Genomic DNA, 24252 nt, shown 5'->3' on the forward strand with positions numbered 1-24252 from the left:
TAAATTTTGGAGCGCACGAATTTTCCTTTGGAACGTACGAAAGTATGGTCATAGGCAATTTTGAACGCACGAAAGTCTGGATATGAGGACTTTTGAACCCACGATGAACGCACGAAAAATTTTGAACGCACGATATTCTGGACATAGGCACTTTCTGTCTGGGTGCGTCTGGACATAGACACTTTCCGTCTGGGACGGTCTTGACATATCGACTTTCGGTCTGGCACCTCAACCTGGCTGAGGTTGTGAGATGAAGTATATTTTCAATGTGATCGTGTTGAATAATTTACCAAAAAACGTTGAAGTTTTGCTATTGCTGCTTCGTAGAAAAAAAATCCTTTTCTAGATGTAAACCCTTCAATAATGCTGACATAATAAAACTAAAATTATCACTTTTTCTTTGAAAAAAAACTTTTTGACGAGTTTAAATAGGTTTGGAGTTTCAAGAATTCTGAAAACTTTAGCGGCGGAGAAATGATCTTGTGGTCCGCTTTATTTTTTAAATTTACAAGTAAAACGGGAACACGAAATTGAATGTGAAATAATAATGACTAAATAGAATTTCAGTAGCATAGCTATATAAAGGAAAAAATAGAACACTAATTTCGGGCGAGAATAATAAACATTCAGATAAACAAAAACTTTTAATTGCCTATATGAGCCAATTTTAAATTGAATTAAAGCGTATCTGCAAAAAGTTTGGTTGGGCTGTTTAATTACGTCAAATTATTTTTCAAAAACGCAGCTCAATTTTGATACACTATTTTACCAAAAAGCTACGTAGAGCAAAAATTGCGCACCTTAAACGCAACATTTGGTAGACAGGCTCGATATCCGCCAAGGTATTGAAAATTTTGTGAAAACGTGAGGTTTAAAAAGCTTCATTCTGATTTTTTCGTCTTTGGCTGAAAAAAAACTGTCCAACTCCATTCTTCTTTTGCTGTTCGCTAAGTTGGTACGACTCGAAATGTCAAAGTTCTATGGACAAAATTTTAAGTTTAACTCAGCATAATCTTTAATTTTGGTGCACAAAAACGTCCTCGAAAAAGTAAATGTTTTGAGGCATCTACACGGAGTTGTACCAGTTCTCGGAAGAATTGGAACAAGATTCGTTATAAAGACCCGAAAATTTTGAATTCGGACAGGAGATAACTTTAATTTTTGGGGGTGCGTCACAATCAGATAATCATATGGACGGAAAAAACTCGGTAGATATCCAAACGAGCCAAAAATTTTAGATTACTTGGAAGTTTTCTGCAAAATTACGCAAAAATATGGCGTTTCCGAGATCTTTGTTTGTAACTTAAGATAGCTCGTGTGATACACATAAGGTACATAAACCAAAGGTTGCTAAATATTTCTACAAAGAGGAAGAGTGTGAGGTTCTGGAACTGCTAGCACATAGGACCGATATGAAGCCAACTGAAAATTTATGTGCGCAATTTTGAAGTAGAGATTATCAAAAGCAGCCAGTTATTGGGAGAAGTTAGAGGAAAAGCTGTCGAAAATCTGGAACGACATGGACGCAGTTGTCTTTCGAAATTTGTATAAAAACGACGCAATGCGCTTACTAGATTATTAGAAAAGCTATTACATAAAGACGCGTTACTGAAAAACTGATTTGAACTCAAAATGATGATTTATAATTGTTTATTGGGACTTTTCAAAAATTTTGGGGGTTTTGTAGCTTTTTGGTACCATAGTGTAGTTGTCTGTCGAGCTATGAAAGCAAAATAGTTCTTTTGTAACTATTGCGGAGCTGTGAGTTAAAACAAATTTAAAAATGGATTATTGAGTGTTTCGTCTAGCTCAATCTGAGGTTGCGATTAGCCATGACGTACGAATTGTCAACATCAGCAATTGTTGACAATTGCTGATCAGTATCACCATTTGTGAAGGGATTGGAAACCGACACAGCTTCTGCAGCAGTGCTGAAACTAACAGCTCCATTAGATAGAGACGCTTGTGAACTTTGATGGCCTTCGGGCACGTTAGTTTGACCTTGAACCACAGATGCGGTGTACGCGTGGATGTTGGTAGCGTAGTTACTGTTATTTGTAGTGCCAATTGGATGGTTATTGTTGTTGTTTGTTTGAGGTGACTTGAAATTGCAGCATGAGTTAGATGAGGCTCCGCTAAGCATGAAAACGCCGATTTCAGTCAGGCTGAACATGAAGACCACAATTGCCGCGAACAACGACAAAGAGAAGAGGACTATTCCACTCTGAAACAAAGAAAAGTTTTAAGATATAGCTAATTCTAATATTCGGCACGTTGAAATTGGTGACTGGGGGTCTCCGGATATCCTTGGAGAATGTGTATATCAATCATTTGGAGCAACAGTTGATGACATAGTCAATCAATTAAATCAAAATGTTTTAATTAAATATAACGAGGCGAGGTGGTTGAAAACTATTTGACAATTATTGGTTGGGGTGGCATATTCTCCCATAAACGGCCAGGAACACACATTTTGCCACATTTTGTCCGGTAACTATTTCGATTGCCCACAAGATGGACTCGCTATGTGCATATAGATCTTTTCCTTTTGTGCCCCCCCCCCCCAGCTTAGTGGTTGTATAATATTTGCACCCCCAGGAGCACGTGACATATTTTTACATAATGATTTGCTCTGTAGTGGCACGTTTACTGGGGGGGGGGGGGGGTCCATAACGTACTAACTACTGAGGGGGGGGGGGTGGAGGGGGTGCATAACGTATTGGGGGGGGGGGGGGGGGGCTGGGGGGAGTGATCATGAAGCCATTTTTTTAAACCACAAAATTTGTCTTCCATTTTGCTTACTTTAATACCACGCGCTAACTATCTCAAACTCAGGTAACTTATCAGCATAGGCCTCAAGTTAATACAAGCCAAGCTATAAAGTTAGAATCTCGTGACAAAAGACCCGCCTATCAGGAATTTCAATCGCAATTTCCTTACTGACTAATTTCAGTAACTTTTGTAGAAAAAGTGACATAAATAGAAGCAATTATAATTGGGCAGACGAAATTCAACATGTATTATTTTGTAGTCTGATCATTTTTGCGCATTTTCCCGCTGTCCCGGATTGCCGAAGAGTAACTGTGCGTATTTTTTCGTTTGTTAAGTCGAATCACGGTAGCACTAATTCACAAAAATCACCACAACTTTGAGTAATCGGATCTAACTCATCGTCTAAGCATCTGATTATGGACGTTTTTCATCGGCATCACACGGTTCATACTTCCAGCTGATCAATTGTTTTTGTCTGATCATAGTCGTATAGTTTCCTGTCGATGCCGTGCAGTTAAATGTGGTTTTAAAATTTTTTTCAACATTGTATGACTTAAAATTGAAAAGTTTGGTGGGTCCTTGGTCAGTTTTCCGTAAATATCTCTTAATTTGATACAAGAAAAAGTGTGGGAATTGTAATTTCTACGTTGTTTTCCAATTTCACACTCTAAGTATTGTTAAGGTAATTTTAGACTCAATTTTTATTTTGGACTCAATTTTTAAAACCAAACTCACCCGGGTTGAGGTGTCACTGCTAAAAATCGCTAAAAGATGTAAGATTTGCTGTGAAATTGAGTAAATACATATAAATAAAGAATTTGTTCCTGCGTAATTGCAGCGGAACAGCATCAGGCCACAGCTGCCCTTTTTCTTATTTTTCCCCACATTTCAGACTGTTAGCTGTAGCTATGTTTAAGTAAGAGCTCATCCTTACAAAGATAGCTTCACGGAGGCAGGGGATTGAACTCTCAATCCTTGCTGTGTGAATCACACACCTTACCTCTCGGCTATCACGCCACTAATAAAAGTATATGATTTGCCTTCAATGCGATAAATGCGGTGAAAAAAGACTTTTGAGCCGTAAATTTTTTTTTCACCGCTACCATCAGAATGCGGTGAGAAAAATTTTTTTCCGCTACCAGCACAATGCGGTAAAAAAATTTTCACCGCTAATATTGCAAATCTTAGAAATATTCACCACGCTAATTTTAAATTCACAGAAATAGCATTGACGTATCTGTCAGATGGCGAAGTGGAATAAGAAGTTGTTTACATGCAGGAGGTGAGAGGTTCGAACCCGTGTAAGGGAGTTTCTTTTTTGTAAGAAATCCTGTGGATGCGGTGAAAGTTTTTTTTTCACCGCTATTTACCGCTAATCTTATTATTTTTTGACCAAAACTCGACCCGGGCAAAGACTAGAGATGAAAAGTTTTGGGGGTATCGTTCAATTCATAAATTCTGAGGTTTGGATCTAGGAATGAAAGCTAGATCACGCTAATTTCACTCACAGGATGGTTGCATGTGTTTGGATGCTGATCCACACAAGCCAGTCCTCTCGAGTTGACGCAAATCAATCCAAAGGTGATCACACACGACCGAAAGAAGTGAGTCAATCTGTCCACGTCGCTCAAGGTTACTCCCAGAACCTCAAAGGAACCGAAACACGAGAACACGAGGAGGTTCAACAAAGCGAAAAACGTCCAGAAAAGGAAGTCGAAGTGCATTGCAACCTCAATATTTGTATCATATTCGAGTGGAATGAAAGCCATGGTAGCCAGAAACTGGATAACAAAAAACAAAATTTGAGCAATGAACATCCAGTGCCACAGATGTTTTGGAAATAAGTCCAAACTTATAATCGCAGTTCCGGTCACAAAATCATAGACAGCAGTTCTGACAACTTTTATCTGTGAAATAATAATCACAATTACAGCGAACAGAGCAAATGAAGTGTATGCTAGAAACATACGTTCCGAGGGTAAATTTCGACAGTCTACGATCTTTGGATCAACGTTGTTAGTATCTTCATTGGGGAGGTCAGTGTGGTTGTGATAGTTTGAGTGATCCTCTGCGACTGTGATGACATCGGTGAGTGTGGCGTCAGATGTGATATTTGTTGTAGCTGAAAACAAAAGAAAACAAAATTAGTTAGTGAGCTGAACGCCTGGTTTTAAGCAGTGTCATTGAACCGCAGATTATCTTCAACAACAAAAGTTTCCAACTTAAATTTGCAGCTTCTGTTTAATCCTCAAAGATTTATGACGAAGATTTACATTTGCTCTGAACATTGATTCTCGTATAAACGGAAAACATCATCTCATAAAAATTAAATAAAACTCTGAAATTCTCTTAATTTACCTAAACGAGGTTCAGAAAAAGAATTTAGTTTAAAAAAACAGCTTTTCTCGGAAAATGGTATTATGCCTCTGAAAAATTTGTATAGCTCTCAGTCCGAATATTAGGATCTCTTTCACAAAATTTTCATGAAAGCTATAAAAGTAAAAATAGTATTGTGAACGTTTGCAATTAATCATGGCTGCAAAAACACGCTATCCATGATCAAAATCAATGACCGACTGTAAAAAGCTCGATACAAAATTTATGAAAAAACTTTAACAAAAACAGTTTCAGGCTATTTTGAGGTCTTCGTTTTTTTGCTACAGTATCACAGTAAGCATTTTTTTTAACTTCCACATTACGTGGTCAATGTCCAAAAAAGCGAAAATTTCAATAAATTTTGCGTTTTATGAAATCGAGTGACAAAAACAAGTGCCTAATTTTCACCATTCATACACAACATGCAAAGATGGAATTTAGTTGCACAAAACGTGGAAAAATAAGTCACTTAAAATGGAAAAAGCTTCCATTTTGTCACGAATATTCATGTAACCCAATCCCACCATTCTGAGCGTGCAATGTGACTAAAATATTTGCCGAAATTTTATCAATACTTATTTGACACCCAAATCAAGGATTCAGTCATTCTTATGAACGGTGTTGTGGCTAATTGTAAAACCGCTTATTGTTTTCTTAATACAATAATAGTATCGAGATTGAAACTTCTGAAAGTAATCTCTGATTGGGCTTTCTTTCAATTAAGTATTTAGATAATGTAACCGTGGGAAATGATGACATGGAAATGAGTTACTCATAGTGTGGGAAATATGGTCTTATAACATAAAAATGAGTGACGAAAGATTGTTCCAAGTTGCGATGCTTGTCCCGAAAACTCGCTTTCTGAAAAGTCAGAGCACTTATATACAAATTTGAAGCAAATTTAAATTAAATTAGTTCTGTATCACCCGTTTCCGCACACATTTAAAACTCTAATCTTAAAAGATGTGTCGTGAAAACGCCCAACAAAATCGAGTACGTTTACTCCATTTTGCAGACATTGATTGGGCACTTAATGCAGAGAGACAGTATGCTCCTAAAAACTCTCAAAATATTAACAATTTTTTGTTACTGCGTTTTAGCTGAGCTTCCAGAGCCTGTGTTGGTTATATTCTCTGTATGATATGTTCATTGCGCATAAATGACAACTGCTTTTTTCGTAAAAAGTTTCAAATCAAAATGATTTGATTGATTATTTTTGCATCAAATTTTAAATCTTTTTTATTACATATGCTTAACCAGTCAAACAGAAGTAACAAAGGTTTATTGTTCCGACCCCCACTTTACTGGGGAGGAGGAACTATATACTCAACTGGGTTTTTTTTGTTCAGTCAATTTAGGCCGATCGATATATTCATCGTAGAGAATTGTGAGTCGTATCGCTGAAAAGACCGTCCAGCGTAGAATACGGAATTAAAAAGATTTTTTCGATTTTCGGTTTTTGCAGGGAGTTATCGAGGTTTAAAGTTTTGTGAACATTCGATTGTTTTTGTTCACATTTTCAGGAATTTTTGCTAATTTTTGGCACATTTTCGCTAATATAGCTCAAAGTAAGTTAAAATTTTTAACGGCAGAGTTTTGTTGATACCGATAGAGATGGAAGAGCATTGCGGAATTGTTTGATTGAAGTTTTTTTTGGCTAAAACTTTTGATACAATTTTCAAAATTCAAATTTGTTCATCAAAAATGGCACAAAATTTGCTATATTGGTCCACTTTGTAAAAATTTTGCCAGACTTAGTGACCTAGAAACCTTAGAACAGAGTCCCTAACCACAGAAAGAGCGCTAGTTGCAATTAGACGCCGTATAAAAGTCTTCTGGAATTAAAACTTTGCTAGTTTTTGGAGATTTAACTCGATAATACAAAATGCATCGCTCTTTTTTTAATATTTGAAGAAATCCACGCAACAATTGTCAATTTTGCAACCACTTGGCACACTTGGTTGGTTTGGTGGGCGTGCGACAAAATCTTGGATTTTTAGAATCAGAGACTTTTTGGTTTTTATTCTGATGTTGCCTTTTTTCAAAATATTTTGCTTTTGTTCTTTTAATGTTATTAACTGACGATATTTTTTCAGGGCTCCGTTAATGACAGCTTCAATTAAAGTAAACTTAAGGTTGAGTGTAGATACCTTTTTTCAGAGAACCAAAGGGTTTTTATGGCTTTGAGGAAGAGTTTTTGTAAAATTTAACTGAATTCTTGTCTTTTGCCCCCAATTGTTATTCTTTTGGCAGTCTGATTTTTAAGTTTTACCACTCAAAGGTTTAAATTTCTTCCTCAAGAGGTGGACGTGATTCTTTTCTATTCATTCGGTTGTTACCTAATGTCTCTTATGTTATTGAATGTATTTGTTTTAAGGAAATTTCTGTGATTTTTTTAACTTGTCAATTTTTTAAATTATTTTAGTCAACATTTTGTTTATTCTCAGTAAGTACGGGTTAATATTTCCTCCGTAAGGAATACACCTAACTTTGTGGCCGATTATTTCAACAGAAGGTTTTCTTGCTTTTGATACTACGAGTTTTCATACAAATTTTTCTGATTTTTGTGCATCATTTCCCATTCTGCTGTTGTTTTTTGTTTTTTTTTTTGTAAATTGTAACATTAGTTAACAATGTAACTGAACAAAGTTCTTTAACATTTGAAATTGAACTTATTTTTTGTTTTCATAACATATGTTTTTAAGGGCTGCGACACCGTTCACTTACAAAAATTGTTAGTTTTTTTTGCCCTACATTTGTTGTTAATTTTTGTTGTCATATGCCAAATTTTGTGCAATTACAGGTCTCAGTGGCCAACTTTAGATAAATAAACGAACTTAATAATAGATAGTGGTAAATAGCTAATGGTTGGTTTGACTTTCGAATTTAATTTAAAAAAAAAGTAATAGTATTCTTCAACTTATCCTATTTTGTTCTGGTTTTCGTATTATACAATGTTGTTCCATTTTCGTAAATCATCCTCATTATTTAGAACTCTTTTTCATGTTTTGCTGAATCAAACAAAAATTTTCCTGTTGCTTAACCGTTTTAAATGATGTCTTCAGGGCTTAGACGATTTGTTTCAGAAGAATTTTGTGAAGTTTAGATACTTTTGAGTTTTTGTGGTTCTTTTTGTCGTCATTGTGTAAAAGTCGTTTTACAAAAAGAAGTTATGATAGTATAGGGAGACAGAAGTGAAGATACTATATTCTTGCGGTAAATATCTTATAGATTTAATGGCTTCAAAACTGTGGTTTCGTAAAGTTGTTTGTGAAACTTATTAGTTCAGCTTAAATTTATTATTATTTTATAGTCTTATGATTTAGTATCTTTCATAACAATCGCAATTAAATTTCCGAGTAGTTGCAAGAGAAAATGTCTACTCTTTTTCATGTTTTGCTGAATCAAACAAAAATTTTCCTGTTGCTTAACCGTTTTAAATGATGTCTTCAGGGCTTAGACGATTTGTTTCAGAAGAATTTTGTGAAGTTTAGATACTTTTGAGTTTTTGTGGTTCTTTTTGTCGTCATTGTGTAAAAGTCGTTTTACAAAAAGAAGTTATGATATTATAGGGAGACAGAAGTGAAGATACTATATTCTTGCGGTAAATATCTTATAAATTTAATGGCTTCAAAACTGTGGTTTCGTAAAGTTGTTTGTGAAACTTATTAGTTCAGCTTAAATTTATTATTATTTTATAGTCTTATGATTTAGTATCTTTTATAACAATCGCAATTAATTTTCCGAGTAGTTGCAAGAGAAAATGTCTACTCTTTTTCATGTTTTGCTGAATCAAACAAAAATTTTCCTGTTGCTTAACCGTTTTAAATGATGTCTTCAGGGCTTAGACGATTTGTTTCGGAAGAATTTTGTGAAGTTTAGATACTTTTGAGTTTTTGTGGTTCTTTTTGTCGTCATTGTGTAAAAGTTGTTTTACAAAAAGAAGTTATGATAGTATAGGGAGACAGAAGTGAAGATACTATATTCTTGCGGTAAATATCTTATAGATTTAATGGCTTCAAAACTGTGGTTTCGTAAAGTTGTTTGTGAAACTTATTAGTTCAGCTTAAATTTATTATTATTTTATAGTCTTATGATTTAGTATCTTTCATAACAATCGCAATTAAATTTCCGAGTAGTTGCAAGAGAAAATGTCTACTCTTTTTCATGTTTTGCTGAATCAAACAAAAATTTTCCTGTTGCTTAACCGTTTTAAATGATGTCTTCAGGGCTTAGACGATTTGTTTCAGAAGAATTTTGTGAAGTTTAGATACTTTTGAGTTTTTGTGGTTCTTTTTGTCGTCATTGTGTAAAAGTCGTTTTACAAAAAGAAGTTATGATATTATAGGGAGACAGAAGTGAAGATACTATATTCTTGCGGTAAATATCTTATAAATTTAATGGCTTCAAAACTGTGGTTTCGTAAAGTTGTTTGTGAAACTTATTAGTTCAGCTTAAATTTATTATTATTTTATAGTCTTATGATTTAGTATCTTTTATAACAATCGCAATTAATTTTCCGAGTAGTTGCAAGAGAAAATGTCTACTCTTTTTCATGTTTTGCTGAATCAAACAAAAATTTTCCTGTTGCTTAACCGTTTTAAATGATGTCTTCAGGGCTTAGACGATTTGTTTCAGAAGAATTTTGTGAAGTTTAGATACTTTTGAGTTTTTGTGGTTCTTTTTGTCGTCATTGTGTAAAAGTCGTTTTACAAAAAGAAGTTATGATAGTATAGGGAGACAGAAGTGAAGATACTATATTCTTGCGGTAAATATCTTATAGATTTAATGGCTTCAAAACTGTGGTTTCGTAAAGTTGTTTGTGAAACTTATTAGTTCAGCTTAAATTTATTATTATTTTATAGTCTTATGATTTAGTATCTTTCATAACAATCGCAATTAAATTTCCGAGTAGTTGCAAGAGAAAATGTCTACTCTTTTTCATGTTTTGCTGAATCAAACAAAAATTTTCCTGTTGCTTAACCGTTTTAAATGATGTCTTCAGGGCTTAGACGATTTGTTTCAGAAGAATTTTGTGAAGTTTAGATACTTTTGAGTTTTTGTGGTTCTTTTTGTCGTCATTGTGTAAAAGTCGTTTTACAAAAAGAAGTTATGATAGTATAGGGAGACAGAAGTGAAGATACTATATTCTTGCGGTAAATATCTTATAAATTTAATGGCTTCAAAACTGTGGTTTCGTAAAGTTGTTTGTGAAACCTATTAGTTCAGCTTAAATTTATTATTATTTTATAGTCTTATGATTTAGTATCTTTTATTTAGTATCTTTTATGTTTTTTTTCTCCAAATGGTCTTTCTTCTTGGAACAACCAATTTTCATAAAACCAACTTTCGTGATTTTTGCATATATGCCCCTTTTTTGTAGGTTCTTGTTCTCTTTTCACAGTGTCACAATAATGGGCGTCATTTAATTTAAAAATTTTGTAACCTTCAAAAAATGACATTGGAGGTTTTTATTGTTTTTAGTGATCAGCTTAATATTTAATTGATTGGGGGGACATCGTTTTCGTGCATAATTTTTCGTGCAAATTTTTAGTTTTTGCCCGTGTTTGGCGTTTTTTTTTGTAGACGTATGACTTATCTTGGAAAATGAAAGGCCTCAGTCGCTCTCTATTGTGGTATATAAGACTCTCTCAATGATTTCGTTTGATGCGTTATGTTTTTAATCAGTTCGAATTTAATTCTTTAAAAAAGCAAGGTTTTAATAAACTTTGCGCCTTTTGCTTATTTCTAGTCGACTTGTCGCCAAGTCGCATTGAGGAAGAGTCCCACGTTTTGTTCCAAGAAAAAGCCGGTTAATCTTCTGATTATAAATTTTATCTGATGCCATTTTGATTTGGTTATTAGTGGTTTTCAAAAAATGGACAAAGAGTTTTGGTCATAAATAATATTTGTAACCATTTGATTTTTATTGCTGTCTTTTCTGGTAGTCATATTATGGTAGCCAGAGGTCTCATAGGACCTCTAGAGTAGATTTTTTTTCTTTTAGTAGTTTGTTGAACGACATGTTGATATGTTAGTTTTTTCTATCTTTTCCTCATTTGGTAGACAATTAAGTGAAAAATGTAGATGAGCGGGGTCGGAACTTAATGTGCGAATGCACATTACCGAGCCTCCTTGTTTTACATAGCTGTTAACATCAGATGCAGTTTTTACAGCCATTCCCCGAACTTAATTCTTCTTAGTGTTTTCTTAGCCCCAAAACCTTCCGACTTTGCCCGATATGTTACAAGATGTCACAAGATATTACATGAATAATGCAAGTTGAGCGAAATTTTATGCATAGTCTCTGATGTAATCATTGTGCAAACCACTCATTAAAAATATGACTGTTTGAAATGTTAGTCATTAATCTGTCTTGTACCAAATGCACCTTTAGAACCAAAGCCCTTACTTAAATTTTTTAAGACCTACTGATTCCGCAAAGAACCAATTTTATACAAGAAGGCTATGCATTGTGTTGCAGCATGCTAATTGATATAAACAACATGATGGGTTTGTTATTAAAAATAGTAATCTAAGGGATAACACAGCTAAGCATGTTTTTCACACTGATGTTTTTTAAAATTTGATATACCTGGAGCATTTGAGAGATACATATGATCAGCAGTTTGAGATCAATGCTATAAAGAGTTTGAACGGTCAATTTTTGCCAGATTAGGTGATTTTAAAAAATATTGTACTAGTATTATGTAGTTAGAATCTTCTGAGATCGCGCACGACAGCTGGGAGAGATTCTCTAGGATATCTTTTGATATGTGTTAATTTGAGGTTAACTTATCTCGGTATTGTTGATTATTTCGCAACACAAGCACAAAAAGACCTCATATCCTGCTAGGCTCTAGCTTTCACGCATCTTCTTGGAGTTGCAACTCAAAACAATAGTCCTGCAAGACTCTGGAAAGAGATCTAACAGTAGAAGCAGTTTCTTTGAGGTTCCGGCAGAATAGCCTGTCCGCACAAACCAATCACCCTGCCCATTTTGTCAATTATCTATCAGAATTGCTGAGACACTACGAAATGAGTAGCAATTTCGGCATTTTTGCCGGGTATTTAACATAAACGCATGATCTGAATGCAATAAACGCTCACGGATATTTACAAATTAACCTAATATTTGACAGCCGCTCGTATCATGCATATTAAAAAGTCACTTTGCATTGAAGGATCAACTTACTTTCTGCTGTCAATTGATTGTCCTGACTTTTCTCCATACAGATAACCTCTTTCATATCTGCAACAATAATGAATGAAAATACAATTGTGACCACGTAGAAGGTCATAAATAATATCGAGAGCATCGTTTTCAAAACTACCATCAGCACTCCAAGAGAATCCAGGTCGCTGCATGTTGTTGATTCGTCACTCGTACTTGAAATTTGAGCTGAGACCCGCCTATTGATAAAGTTCCATGTCCATTTTGAGTTAGCTTGAATCTGGTTGATAAAAAATGCGCCTGATAGAACTTCCAGTCCAAAAAGGTCACCAAGTGCTCTGCGGATTTTGTGAGATCTGGCTTTGAGCAATGCGCGGCCTCGTCCGTAGCATTCTCCAAAGTCAAGAGCGCCACCGATTCCAAATTCAAACGAAAAGTCTACAAATAAGGGGATAATTTCAAATTGAGTTACTTCTCTTCGAGGCGGGGGGGGGGGGGGAGGGGAGGCGGAGGTGAGGTCAGGGTAGATTTGCAACCTAGTGAAAGAAGAAATGTTTACAACTTCGAACTAAAATATTCAAGGTAAAACTTCGTAAGCCGTGTTTTAATAATTATCGGGTAGTTCAAAATCACTAAAAATAAAACATCTATCATCTAATTTGCCATTAAAGAGTTCTGCTTGAGATTGCTTTTTGCATAAATTAGAAGTGAAATTTGTTGATTCAATATCTGTTCGCATTTTTGTAGACCGCCAAAGTTTTATTTGTTGAGCTTATTTATTCAAACACGAGCCGGACAAAAATTTATTACCTGCATTCAAGCAATACAAACAATTCGCATTGCCCTTGCGTTTAGTTGATATTCGATTTTAGCAGACAGGAAAAGATAGTTAACAGTTAATTGTGAGTCAAACTGACAATTTAGCCCCGATAAATGCCACCCAGAGGTAAAAATGTGAGCGATGGTAACCAAAGGAAATTAAAGCGGTGGATAACGGGGTTACAAGAAACAGAGGATGTGGACTTCAATTATTGGGTGCTGCAATTGTAAAGTTTTGTAGCAGCAGGCTTGCGTAAACTAGTCAACAAGACCGAAGGGAACAACTATTAGATAACATCGTTTACCCTAACGATCCTCAGTGAGATCTTGCAATTCTTCGAAACCATTGATGATGTCACTTTCGCAACTTTAATTGAAACCCAAAATTAAAATAAGGAAAAGGTTCGCTTACTCTCTCGTTCGTTGACTCAAAACTATTCTTGGCGTTCTATTCCGTTCTTAAGTCTACATGTACTCAAACTGATGTTAAAAGTGCCCATGAACCTAGAAAATGCACCATTCTAACCCTCTGTCCAGAAAAAATCAAGTCTTGGATCCTTTCTGCCAAAAGAAATCCCAAGTCTTGTGTCTTGCCTGCCAAGAAGTCACCAAGTCTTGGTTGTACTCTGCACAGAGTGACCCAAGACTTGGACCTTCTCTTGGCAGAGAGACCAAAGACTTGATTTTTCTCTGTTAAAAGAAACCTCAGAGATCAACTCTGGAGTGTTCTCTTAGCAGCCTTGTATTTGACGTGATCAGACTCTGAATCAAGCCTGGGACCTTGCCTGATTTTTTTCTGAATCAGGCCTGATGGTCTCTGGGGGCTCAGTACGGGCAATTCATGCCAGATGATTTCAGAACAGCTTTGAATAACAGAATAAGCGGTGCATTTTTTGATGGCAAAAAGAGTCCGTATTACCAGCATGGAACATTTGGCACATCTGGTGATCACTTTGTAACTCGCTACGGTCGCGGCGACATGATATAAAGTCATGATCGGGTAAGAGAATGTTATCGACTCATTGAATTGCGAACTTGTCATCCGTGTGCTTTCCTAAGATCTTGATTCCTGAGAGTTTCTCGCGGCCTAGAGACATTTATTTGTTCCGACCCCCACTTTAGTGGGGAGGAGGAACTATATACTCAACTGGGTTCTTTTTGTTCAGTCAATTTTGGCCGATCGATATATTCATCGTAGTGAATTGTGAGTGGTATCATTGAAAAGCCCGTCCAGCGTAGAATACGGAATTAAAAAGATTTTTTCGATTTTCGGTTTTTTTTACAGGGAGTTATCGAGGTTTAACGTATTGTGAACATTCGACTGTTTTTGTTCTCATTTTCAGTAAATTTTGCTAAAATTTGGCACAATTTCGCTATAGTTCAAAGTAAGTTAAAATTTTTAACGGCAGAATGTTGTTGTTACCGTAAGAGATAGAAGAGCGTTGCTGAATTGTTTGATTGAGGTTTTTTTGGCTAAAAGTTTTGATAAACTTTTCGAAATTCAATTTTTTTTCATCGAAAATGGCACAAAATATAATTTTTTGGTCCACTTTGTTAAAGTTTGCCAGACTTAGTGACCTAAAAACCTTAAAACAGACTCCCTAATCTCAAAAAGAGCACTAGTTTCAATTAGGCGTCGTATGAAGTCTTCTGGAATTATAACTTTGCCTTTTTTTGCAGATTTAACTCGATAATTATACAAAATGCATCGTTTTTTTTTAGCATCTGAAGAATTCCACGCAACAATTGGTATATACAAAATGCATCTTTATTTCAATATTTGAAGAATTCCACAAATCAATTAGTCTAATTCGCAAACACTTAGAACACTTGGTCGGTTTGCTCGGCGCGCGTTAAAATCAGGGAGAGGTTTGACAATATGATAGATTCTTACAATCAGAGGCTGTATTGTTTTTTTTTGATGCTGCCTTTTTTCAAAATATTTTGCTTTTGCTTTTTTAATGTTAATTACAGGTAATATTTTTTTTTCACGGCTCTGTTAGTGACAGTTCCAATTTACGCCAATTTGAGGCCCAATGTAGATACAGTTTGTTTTCAATGAACAAAGGGTTTTTGAGGAAGAGTTTTAGTAAGATTTAACTGAGTTCTTGTCTTCTGCCTTCAATTGTTATTCTTTTGACAGTCTGATTTTTAAGTTTAACCACTCAAAGATCTAAATTTCTTCCTCAAGAGGTGCAAGTGAAACGTTTTTTTGTTCTTTCGGTTGTTACCTAATGTCTCTTATGTTATTGAATGTATTTGTTTTAGGGAAATTTCTATGAAATTTTGAACTTGTCAACTTTTTATATTATTTTAGCCAACAATTTGTTTATTCTCAATAACTACAGGTCAATCTTTTCTCCGTATAGAAAATAAACTAATTTTTTGGCCGATTGTTTGGACTGAAGGTTTTCTTGCTTTTGTTACTACGAGTTTTCATACCAAATTATCTGATTTTTGTGCATAATTTTCCATTTTTGCTGTTGTTTTTGTTTTTTTTTTGTAAATTGTAACTTTATTTAAAAATCTAACTCAAAAAAACTTAACAACATTTGAAACTGAACAAGTTTTTTGTTTTCAAAACATATGGTTTGAAAGAGTGCGACACTGTTCTCTTGCAGAAATTGATATAGTTTTTTCATTATTTGTTGTTATTTTTTGTTGTCATATGTCAGATATTGTGTAACTAAAGGTCTCAGTGGCCAACTATATATAAACAAATGAATATAATAACTGATATCGGTAAATATCTAATGCTTGTTTTGACTTTCGAATTAAATTTGTGAAAAAAGAGTATTAGTATTCTTCAACTTATCCTTTTTTGTTCTGGTTTGCGTTTTTTTTGTATTTTACAATGTTGCATCATTTTTGTAAATTAGCCTCATCATTTGAAGCTCTTTTTAATGTTTTTTTTAAATCAAACAAATATTTTTCTGTTTTTTAAACGTTTTAAATTATGTCTTCAGGACTTAGACAATTCGTTTCAGAAGAATTTTGTGAAGTTTAGATACTTTTCAGTTTTTGTTGTCATTTTTTTTGTTGTCATTTTGTCATAGTCGTTATACAAAAAGAAGTTATGATGGTTAACGGAGACGCAAATGAAGATGTTATTTTCTCGCGGCTAATATCTTATAAATTTAGTGGCTTCAAAACTCTGGTTTCGTAAAGTTGTTTGTGAAATTTATTAGGTCAGCTTTTATTTAGTGTTATTTTACAGTCTTAAGATTTATTCTCATTAATAACAGTTGCAATTTTTTTCCCGAGTAGTTCCAAGACAAACTGTCTACTCTTTCAGTCGAAAGATTTTGTTGGCTATGAATTTTGAAAATATTTGTTTAAATAAAAACAGAGATAAATTTTTGAGATCTGCCAATTTTATTTCTGTTAAATCGTAGCTGAGCATCTCTATATACAAATGACATCTATTATCTAATGAAAGACCATTTGCTCCTCATAACGGTTTTATTTTTCTCAAATGGTCTTTCTTCTTGGTACAACCAGTTTTCATAAAACCAGTTTTCGTGACTTTTGCTTATTTGCCCCTTTTTTGTAAGTTTTTGTTCTCTTTTCACAGCATCACAATATTGGGCGTCATTTGATTTACAAATTTTGTTACCTTCAAAATTGCAGACGAATATTTTTTTGTTTTTATTGATCAGCTTAATATTTAATTGATTGCGGGGACATCGTTTTCGTGCATATTTTTTTCCTGCAAATTTTTAGTTTTTGCCTGTACTTATCGTTTTTTTTGTAGTCGTATGACATATCCAGGTTAATGAGAGGCCTCAGTAGCTCTCTATTGAGGTATAAAAGCCTCTCTCGTTGATTTCATTTGATGCGTAATGTTTCTAATCAGTTCTTTAATTCTTTTTAAAAAAAGCAATGTTTTAATAAACTTTGCCCCTTTTGCCCATTTCTAGTCGACGTGTTCTGGTTTAGTCTGACGGAAAATAAGCTAAATTCGACATTACCATAACTTTTTTCTGTGGCCTTACCCAATGATGTTTCAGATTCGGCGAGGAGGTGTCGTTTTGGTAATGCAAATGCCGAAGAGATTAAGTATGATCAAAGCATGCAGAAAAGTCGCGAATTAGGCTTTAAAAATGTGCAACTAGGTTTTGAGTCAGTCAGTTGTTTTATCACTAGCGAACAGTTAATTGGCTCAAGCACTCTCAGTGACCCGTATGAGAGGGACGGCCTAAACGGTAATTGCAAGAAATCCACTTTCATAAGACTCAAAAATCAATGTCATTAGAAACTGAAGAATGTCATCTCACCAAGTAGATGGAAATGGTATTCATAGTGAAGGTCACCCAACGAGGGGGGACACTTTGTTCGCAAAATGTTTGTCATGAATGTTTGTCTCGACCAAGGAGCAGGGCGCAGAACCAATTTCAACTTAAACCATCAGATCTTGAAATTAAAGCGGGAAAATGTTCCTGCATTCCATTTCCTATATTTCCCATATCCCATTCCACAATCCGTGATTGTGAAATGAAAAACGGAATCCCCATCAACATTCCAAAATTCAATGCTACACTTTTAAAATTCAAAAACAAATAATAAATTTATCCTTGTCCCACTTTTTGTCATCATGCCAAAGAAGAATTTGCACATTCTCAAAGTATTTTCTGCGTGAAAAAATGTGCGAACTCTTGCGAATAGAGCCCTATTGTTACGTTTGCCTACATTATAAAAGGTGAACTTAAATTAGTCTGTAAAATACGACAATTCCTTACAATTTCGACTTAATTTATCGACAGTTTTCCCACGTTTGAAACCAAACATGCGAACTTTTTTAAACAAAACAAAACAAAATTTCTTGCATTTCCAAACTCAGCTCAACTTTTCAAAACTGAACAGACCGAAGCTTTCCAACACCCTAGACTGATGATATCGTCGTTTTCCTATCATATCGACGTTCAAAACCTAACAAACGCAACATTTCTTACGCCGTTGTTGTTCACTCTTCTCAACTAAGGCGCAGCAGCATTAATAACTCTAATAAATGTTAATATGGCTTGATAGTCGGGCAGTAAGTTTTGTGTCTCAAAAGCTAATGCTTGAGAGTTCTATTCCCTACCTGCACGAAGCTGTCCAGTTAAGTATGAGCTCTCACGTAATCTTAGCTTTAGATTAACAACATTTTAACGAATCTTATCTTCAATGATGACACCTGAAACTTTTGAATGCAAAAAAAACAAAGCTGATTGCGAAAGGGCAGCTGAGAACAGGGTGCTGCGTCCTAACGCTCTTTCCCTGTGATTACGCAGAACCCACAATTGTAATGAATCTCAAAATATTTTGCAAATACGATCTTAATTATTGGTCATTCCGTTAACAGGTCAGAATCTTTTTCATTGTAGAATAACGACAGTAAGGCTCTTGTTTAATGAAATTGCACGGTATAAAATATGGAAACAGCCTGATTAATTAATGTTTGATCGAATGAAGAATTTCATTAGCTAATGAGATTTGCACTTACCTTTGCAACAAAGACAAAAATCTTGATAGGTGCTAATTTTCATCCCGGAAAACACCTTTTTCTATTCAAAGCGCATAATATTACTGCACCAGTCAAAATAAGAGACAACAAAATAAAACAGCAGCATTTTTACCCGTAAACATTAACATTTTAAAAAGGTAGAAAATATACTGTATAGGTAAACACGTTTAAGGCAAAAAAGGCCTGCCTTCTCAAAAGCCTAAAACGAGGCGAAAACAAAACAGGAAACAAATGCGAGTTTTTGTGTTTGCTGCATGTGAAAAACACCCACTCCCAAAGGTTTGAAAAATGCGCATAGAAATTGCGCTCGGCACAAAAAGAACTGAAATGATGGAAAAACTGTTATCTAGAGGAGTTTTGTAAATTTTTTTCTGTGCTACAACTAAAAATAAATTTAGCTTATTGAAAGACGCCTTCTTATGTGAGTTTGCTTTCTTTTAAGCGCCAAGCTCATTGCGTTGAAGAAAACAAAGATGAAGAGAGTCACTTTTAATAGTTGTGTCTACACTATCGATTTTTGTTGCAACATTGATTATGTATACATCAGTCAAAACTTGTTAGAAAAACAAGAGTCTGAGCAGCAAACCAATTAAAATTAATTTGTGTTTCCTCAGAAGGCTCTAAATCTGACGAGGATATTAAATCACCAAGCTCAGCGAAATTTGTTTCAAATTTTCCTAAATAATTAGCAAAAGACGTGTTCCGATATTTGATCAACAACTAGGAGTGCGAGCGCCTAAATCGAGGCCTCTTTTTATTAAACATCTGACCTAATTTCAGGAATTGAGCTTCCTTTAATTGGTTTATATCGCTATATTCCCATTCGTAATTTAAGCGCTTTAAGTACCTTTGTGATGGTAACTCAAATAATTTCTACCGCTTTCAATTTGGAAAAAAAGTTTCAACGTCGAATAGTCGGCTTCAAGTTGCTCAGGTTTACGTTCTTTGCATCCTGAAACAACTCATGGCCTTAAAAATATAAAACTTACAAACTCAGGCGACGTTCTTTGCGCGTTGCAACGTTCGCATATCCAGACTTTTGTGCCTTCAAAAGTGCCTATGTCCAGACTTTTGTGCGTTCAAGATGTTCCGTGCGTTCTTTCTGCGTTTCGAGTATGTCCAGAGTTTCGTGAGTTCATACCCTGACTAATATTGATGCGTTGCATATAGTTTCGTCATAACATTTTAAGACATTAATCTTTCCAAATATAGATATCAGAGGGCGATGTTTGTGATGGGCCTTATTAATACGTGCAAAATATTTAAAAGTGTCTGACAAATATATTGGTTAAAAAGGGTGCCTTTCATCCAGTTATCAAAGTGTGATTTTTGCAGTTTCAGCATTTTCTACAATTATTGGAGAAAAAACATCCAAAACAGAGGCAAAGTGTTGTTTACAACTTATTCTGCGTTCGACGTTTTTATTTACAGAAACGCACACAAACTGGATAAGAATACTTCGAAGAGCAGTTTTAAAATACAGCGAAGTGAAAACTAATTCCTCAAATTTTCTAAAAAAATATGAACATTTGTATTATGTTTGCCAACTTTTGCGATCCATGAACTTTCTAGCGCTCAAATTCTTGTGTATTTCATTATACTAGTTGGGATTAGTTGTGTTGGGTTATGGACTTTCGCAAGCGGAATAAAAGGCGTTTTTAACTAAGTAAAAGAATTAATTTCTCAAATATGAGAGAATAACAAAATGATATTTTACAGTAGAATTTAGAGATTTACAGGAGAGATCTGATTATTAGATCAAGATGGTGATTTGAATTTGGGGATGAAAAAGGACTCAAAAATCAGCTGTATATATACCCATTATCAGTGTGAAAAAGTCAAGATACAAAACTAATCTTAGCACCGTGATTTATAGTGGGGGTCGCAAAGGTTACCCAATATGGTTTGCTTCTGCAAATCAGTCGCAAAGGGAACCATAAATGGAATGCATTTGCACTTTTCTGAGAATTCATTCACACTTCGGGAGATATCATCATCATTTAATACATGCTGGGAAGATTTTACATCACTTAATCTAACTCTAATAATAGTTATCTAGATTCACCAATTTGAACCGAATATTGATTCTCAGCACCATTTCTTGACGATTCATTTATATAATTTCTTTGATCAAAATCATATTGCTTGTCTTTCTAATCTGGTAAGTCAAACTTTCTTTCTAATTCTCACTAAGTTTAAGACTATAGTTTGAACAATATTCTAACACCCCCACTCAGACTTGAGCTGATTGCGTAGAGTCTGTTCCCATCAAAACTGCTCTGAATGTTTCCACTTTCGAAACGGGTAAGGACTTTGTGAAGATGTCCGCTGCCATTTTGTCTGTAGGGACGTAATGAATTGAAATAGTCCCATCCTCCGTCTTGTCCCGGATGAAGTGAAACTTTGTTTCGATGTGCTTGCTCCTTTTGTGCATGACTGGGTTTTGGCAGAGTCTGATACAACTTTGGTTGTCTTCTCCAATTGCTATTGGACGTTTCTGTTGGATGCCAAAATCCTCTAGAAGTTGTTTCAGGTAGAGTGCTTCTTGAACTGCTGCTGCCATGCCCTGATATTCTGCTTCTGATGAAGAAAGAGCAACTGTGGCCTGCTTCTTGACACCCCAGCTGAGTGCTGCGCCACGTCCGTTGAGCTTGAAGTAATAGCCCGTTGTTGATTTTCTGTCGTTCACGTCTCCAGACCAGTCTGCATCACTTTCCCCCACTAAATCATAACTAGCCTCTTTTGTGTAGGTAAGTTTTAAACCTTTTGAACCTTGAAGATATCGCAGAAGTCGTTTTCCGCACATCCAGTGTTGATTGGTAGGTGCATTCATGTGTCTGGACAGAATGTTGACTGTGAACATGATATCTGGCCTCGTCTGTTTGGCCAGATACAGAAGTGATCGAACCAAACTTCTGCAGATCCTCTGGTCCACTTCTTCGTCTCCGTTCTGTGCTGTCTGAAGTTTCAAATTCAAATCAGCTGGAGTTCTTGAGGGTTTGCATTGATCAATTTGAAACCGCTCAAGCATTGTTTCTATGTAGCGTTCTTGGTCGACTGTGACTTTGCCCTCTTCTCGTCTGAATCTTAGACCCAGAAACCAGTGTAGTCTCCCTCTGTCTTCCATGTGAAGGGTTGCTTCTAGTACCTTCTTGACATCAGAGACCACTGTCATACTTCCTGATGCTACTATGATGTCGTCAACCCAGACCAAGATGAAGGTGTGATACTCTGCTTCTGATCTTACGAACAAGCAGTGATCGTTCCTGCTTCTGGTGAACCCCTGTCTCAGTAGGAAGTTTGCCAGCTCTTTGTACCAGTTGTTAGCAGCCTGTTTCAAACCATAAATTGATTTATTTAGTCGACATACTAACTTCTCCCCATCTGATCCGCGTTTTACAAACTCCTGTGGCTGTTCCAGATACACTTCTTCCTCGATTGGTGAGTGCAGGAAAGCAGTCTTGACATCAAATTGGTGCATCACATGGCCCTGCTTCGCTGATAGTTGAAGTAGAATCCTGAATGTCTCTGGTTTGCAGGTAGGCGCAAAAGTCTCAAAGTAGTCCAGTCCTTCCACTTGTTTGAAGCCTTTCGCCACATAGCGCGCTTTGTATTTGTCCACTTGACCACTGGGTCCCAATTTCACTTTGTAAACCCATTTGCCCGGTATGACGTCCCTGTCTGTGGGTGGTCTCACTAGGTTCCAAGTCTCGTTGTCTTGGAGTGCCTTGACCTCGTCCTTCATTGCCCGGTGCCACTGGTCCCAATCGTCACCTTGCTTGGCTTCGTAGACTGTTTTGGGTTCCACATAGTCGCCCTCAGTCACAGCAAGATGGGTCCTGACTTCTCCAAAAAATTGCGGAACATTCCTTGCTCGTGTCCCTCGTCTGGGCTCTGCTCTGTCCGCGTGTTCCAGTGAATCTTCATTGAAGCCAACTGTCTCTAACTGTGAGAAGTCTTCTGTGTCACTGTCTTCTAGTGACTCTGAGTCTCTGTGACTCCCTCTTGTTGCATTATATCCTTCATCTAGTGCTGTTTCTTCAACATCCGAGGCCTCTTGTCTCAGTGTTGTTTCTTGTGTATTCACGCTCCCTGCGTCATGCCACTCCTCCTTTATTGCAGTAGATGTGTCCTGTCGTTCTCTGTTGTCATCGTCTTGATGACCATCATCTGGGTGCCAGATTCCCAGTTCCAACCCATCATCTAGTAGGTCCGCCGTTTCTTTGTTGTCAGGGATTGAGCCCACTTCAGACTCCTTGATGATCACATCTCGAACTGCCATCACCTTGCGTGTGTTGGGTATGTACACCAGGTATCCGTTTTCTCCTTCAGTGTAACCCACAAACTTTCCTTCCAGTGCCTTGGGTTCAAGTTTGCTGACTTCTCTGTCCCTCTTCCTCATGAAGACTGTGCAACCAAAAATAGATAATTTAATAATTGAAAGCTTAGGTTTTATACCTCTCATCAGCTCTGCTGGGCATTTTTCTTCTCCTCGTCTCACAACCAAGTTTCTGATCCTTGCTGCGTGAAGAATTGCTGCTCCCCACATCATCTTTGGAAGTCCTGAGTCAATGAGCAAACATCTTGCCATCTCCAGCAGTGTCCTGTTGCACCTCTCAGCTAACCCATTCTGTTGTGGCGTCTCTGGTATGGTCTTCTCCTGTAGAATGCCTGCATCTAAGCAGTACGTCTCGAACTGCTCTGAGAGAAACTCCTTCGCATTGTCTTGCCTCAGCTTCTTGGGCGTCCCCACACTGAGAACAAATTTCTTCAGGCTGGCCAGTGCTTCACTCTTTGGCTTAAGCAAGTCCACAAACACAAACTTCGTGTACTGGTCTGCAAACACAATGCAGAACCGGAACCCTGACAGTGACTCTACTCTGAAAGGTCCCATCACGTCTGTGAACACCCTCTCCAGCTTCTCTTCTGCTTGGGTCTCTGCCACTCTTGGTACTGGAGTCTTTGTGATCTTGGCCAATGCACACACATTGCATACATCATCGAGTTCCCCCACTGTCTCTGGTGCATTCCTGACCACATCTGCTTGATTCAAATGACCCAATCGTCTGTGCCACTTCCTTGCACTGTCAAGTTTCACGCTGTTGGAACTCATCTTGAATTCTAGAACGCTGCAGGGTAAGTAAAACAAATTATTTTCTTGTGTTAGTTTTACCCGAGTTCCCTTCTGGAGTTTCATGCAGCTGTTTCCTCTCTCGAAAGTGAAGCTATGTCCCCACTCCGTGCATCTTGAGACTGATAGGAGGTTTGAAGAATAGTCCGGCACACACAGATCATTTTTGAGTTCGCATTGGAATTCCCCTTTGTTTGAGCGTATGCTGATCCTCACACAGCCTCTGCCTACCACTCTGGAAGCCTCTCCGTTGGGATTTCTGACCACTGATTGAATGGGCACAAAGTCCAGAAACGCATCGATGTTCGTCACTATGTGATCTGCACAACCACTGTCCACTAGCATGCCTGCTGTCTTCCACTGGGTAAGAACTGCCCAGCATTCCTCGTCTGGTGTAGCCAATGTTGGACCATTGCCACTGACTCATGTTTGCCTCCATCTCTTTGTCTCTTGCATGCCCTGTCTAGGTGACCC

General features: G+C 36.4%; 1 protein-coding gene across 1 annotated transcript; it reads right to left on the reverse strand.

The window, feature by feature from the left end:
* Nucleotides 1-1663: 1663 nt before the first annotated feature.
* On the reverse strand, nucleotides 1664-18825 carry LOC142337022 (uncharacterized). Its single transcript, XM_075386055.1, has 4 exons — nucleotides 18627-18825; nucleotides 12344-12760; nucleotides 4281-4894; nucleotides 1664-2224 (listed from the first exon to the last, which is right to left on the reverse strand). The coding sequence occupies exons 1-4, from the start codon at nucleotides 18667-18669 to the stop codon at nucleotides 1805-1807; spliced, it is 1494 nt and encodes a 497-aa protein (XP_075242170.1). The 5' UTR covers nucleotides 18670-18825; the 3' UTR covers nucleotides 1664-1804.
* Nucleotides 18826-24252: the final 5427 nt, after the last annotated feature.

Source organism: Convolutriloba macropyga, chromosome 3, assembly GCF_964194025.1.
Source record: "Convolutriloba macropyga chromosome 3, txConMacr16.3, whole genome shotgun sequence".
Taxonomy (NCBI): Eukaryota; Metazoa; Xenacoelomorpha; order Acoela; family Convolutidae; genus Convolutriloba; species Convolutriloba macropyga.

Excerpts from the sequence above, each read along its gene's own strand:
- LOC142337022 (XM_075386055.1), bottom strand. The coding sequence starts at position 18,669 with ATGAAAATTAGCACCTATCAAGATTTTTGTCTTTGTTGCAAAG. Across the intron at positions 12,761-18,626 it reads TTTTTGTCTTTGTTGCAAAG|ACTTTTCGTTTGAATTTGGA; the intron begins GTAAGTGCAAAT and ends CCTTATTTGTAG. Across the intron at positions 2,225-4,280 it reads CAAACACATGCAACCATCCT|AGTGGAATAGTCCTCTTCTC; the intron begins GTGAGTGAAATT and ends TCTTTGTTTCAG.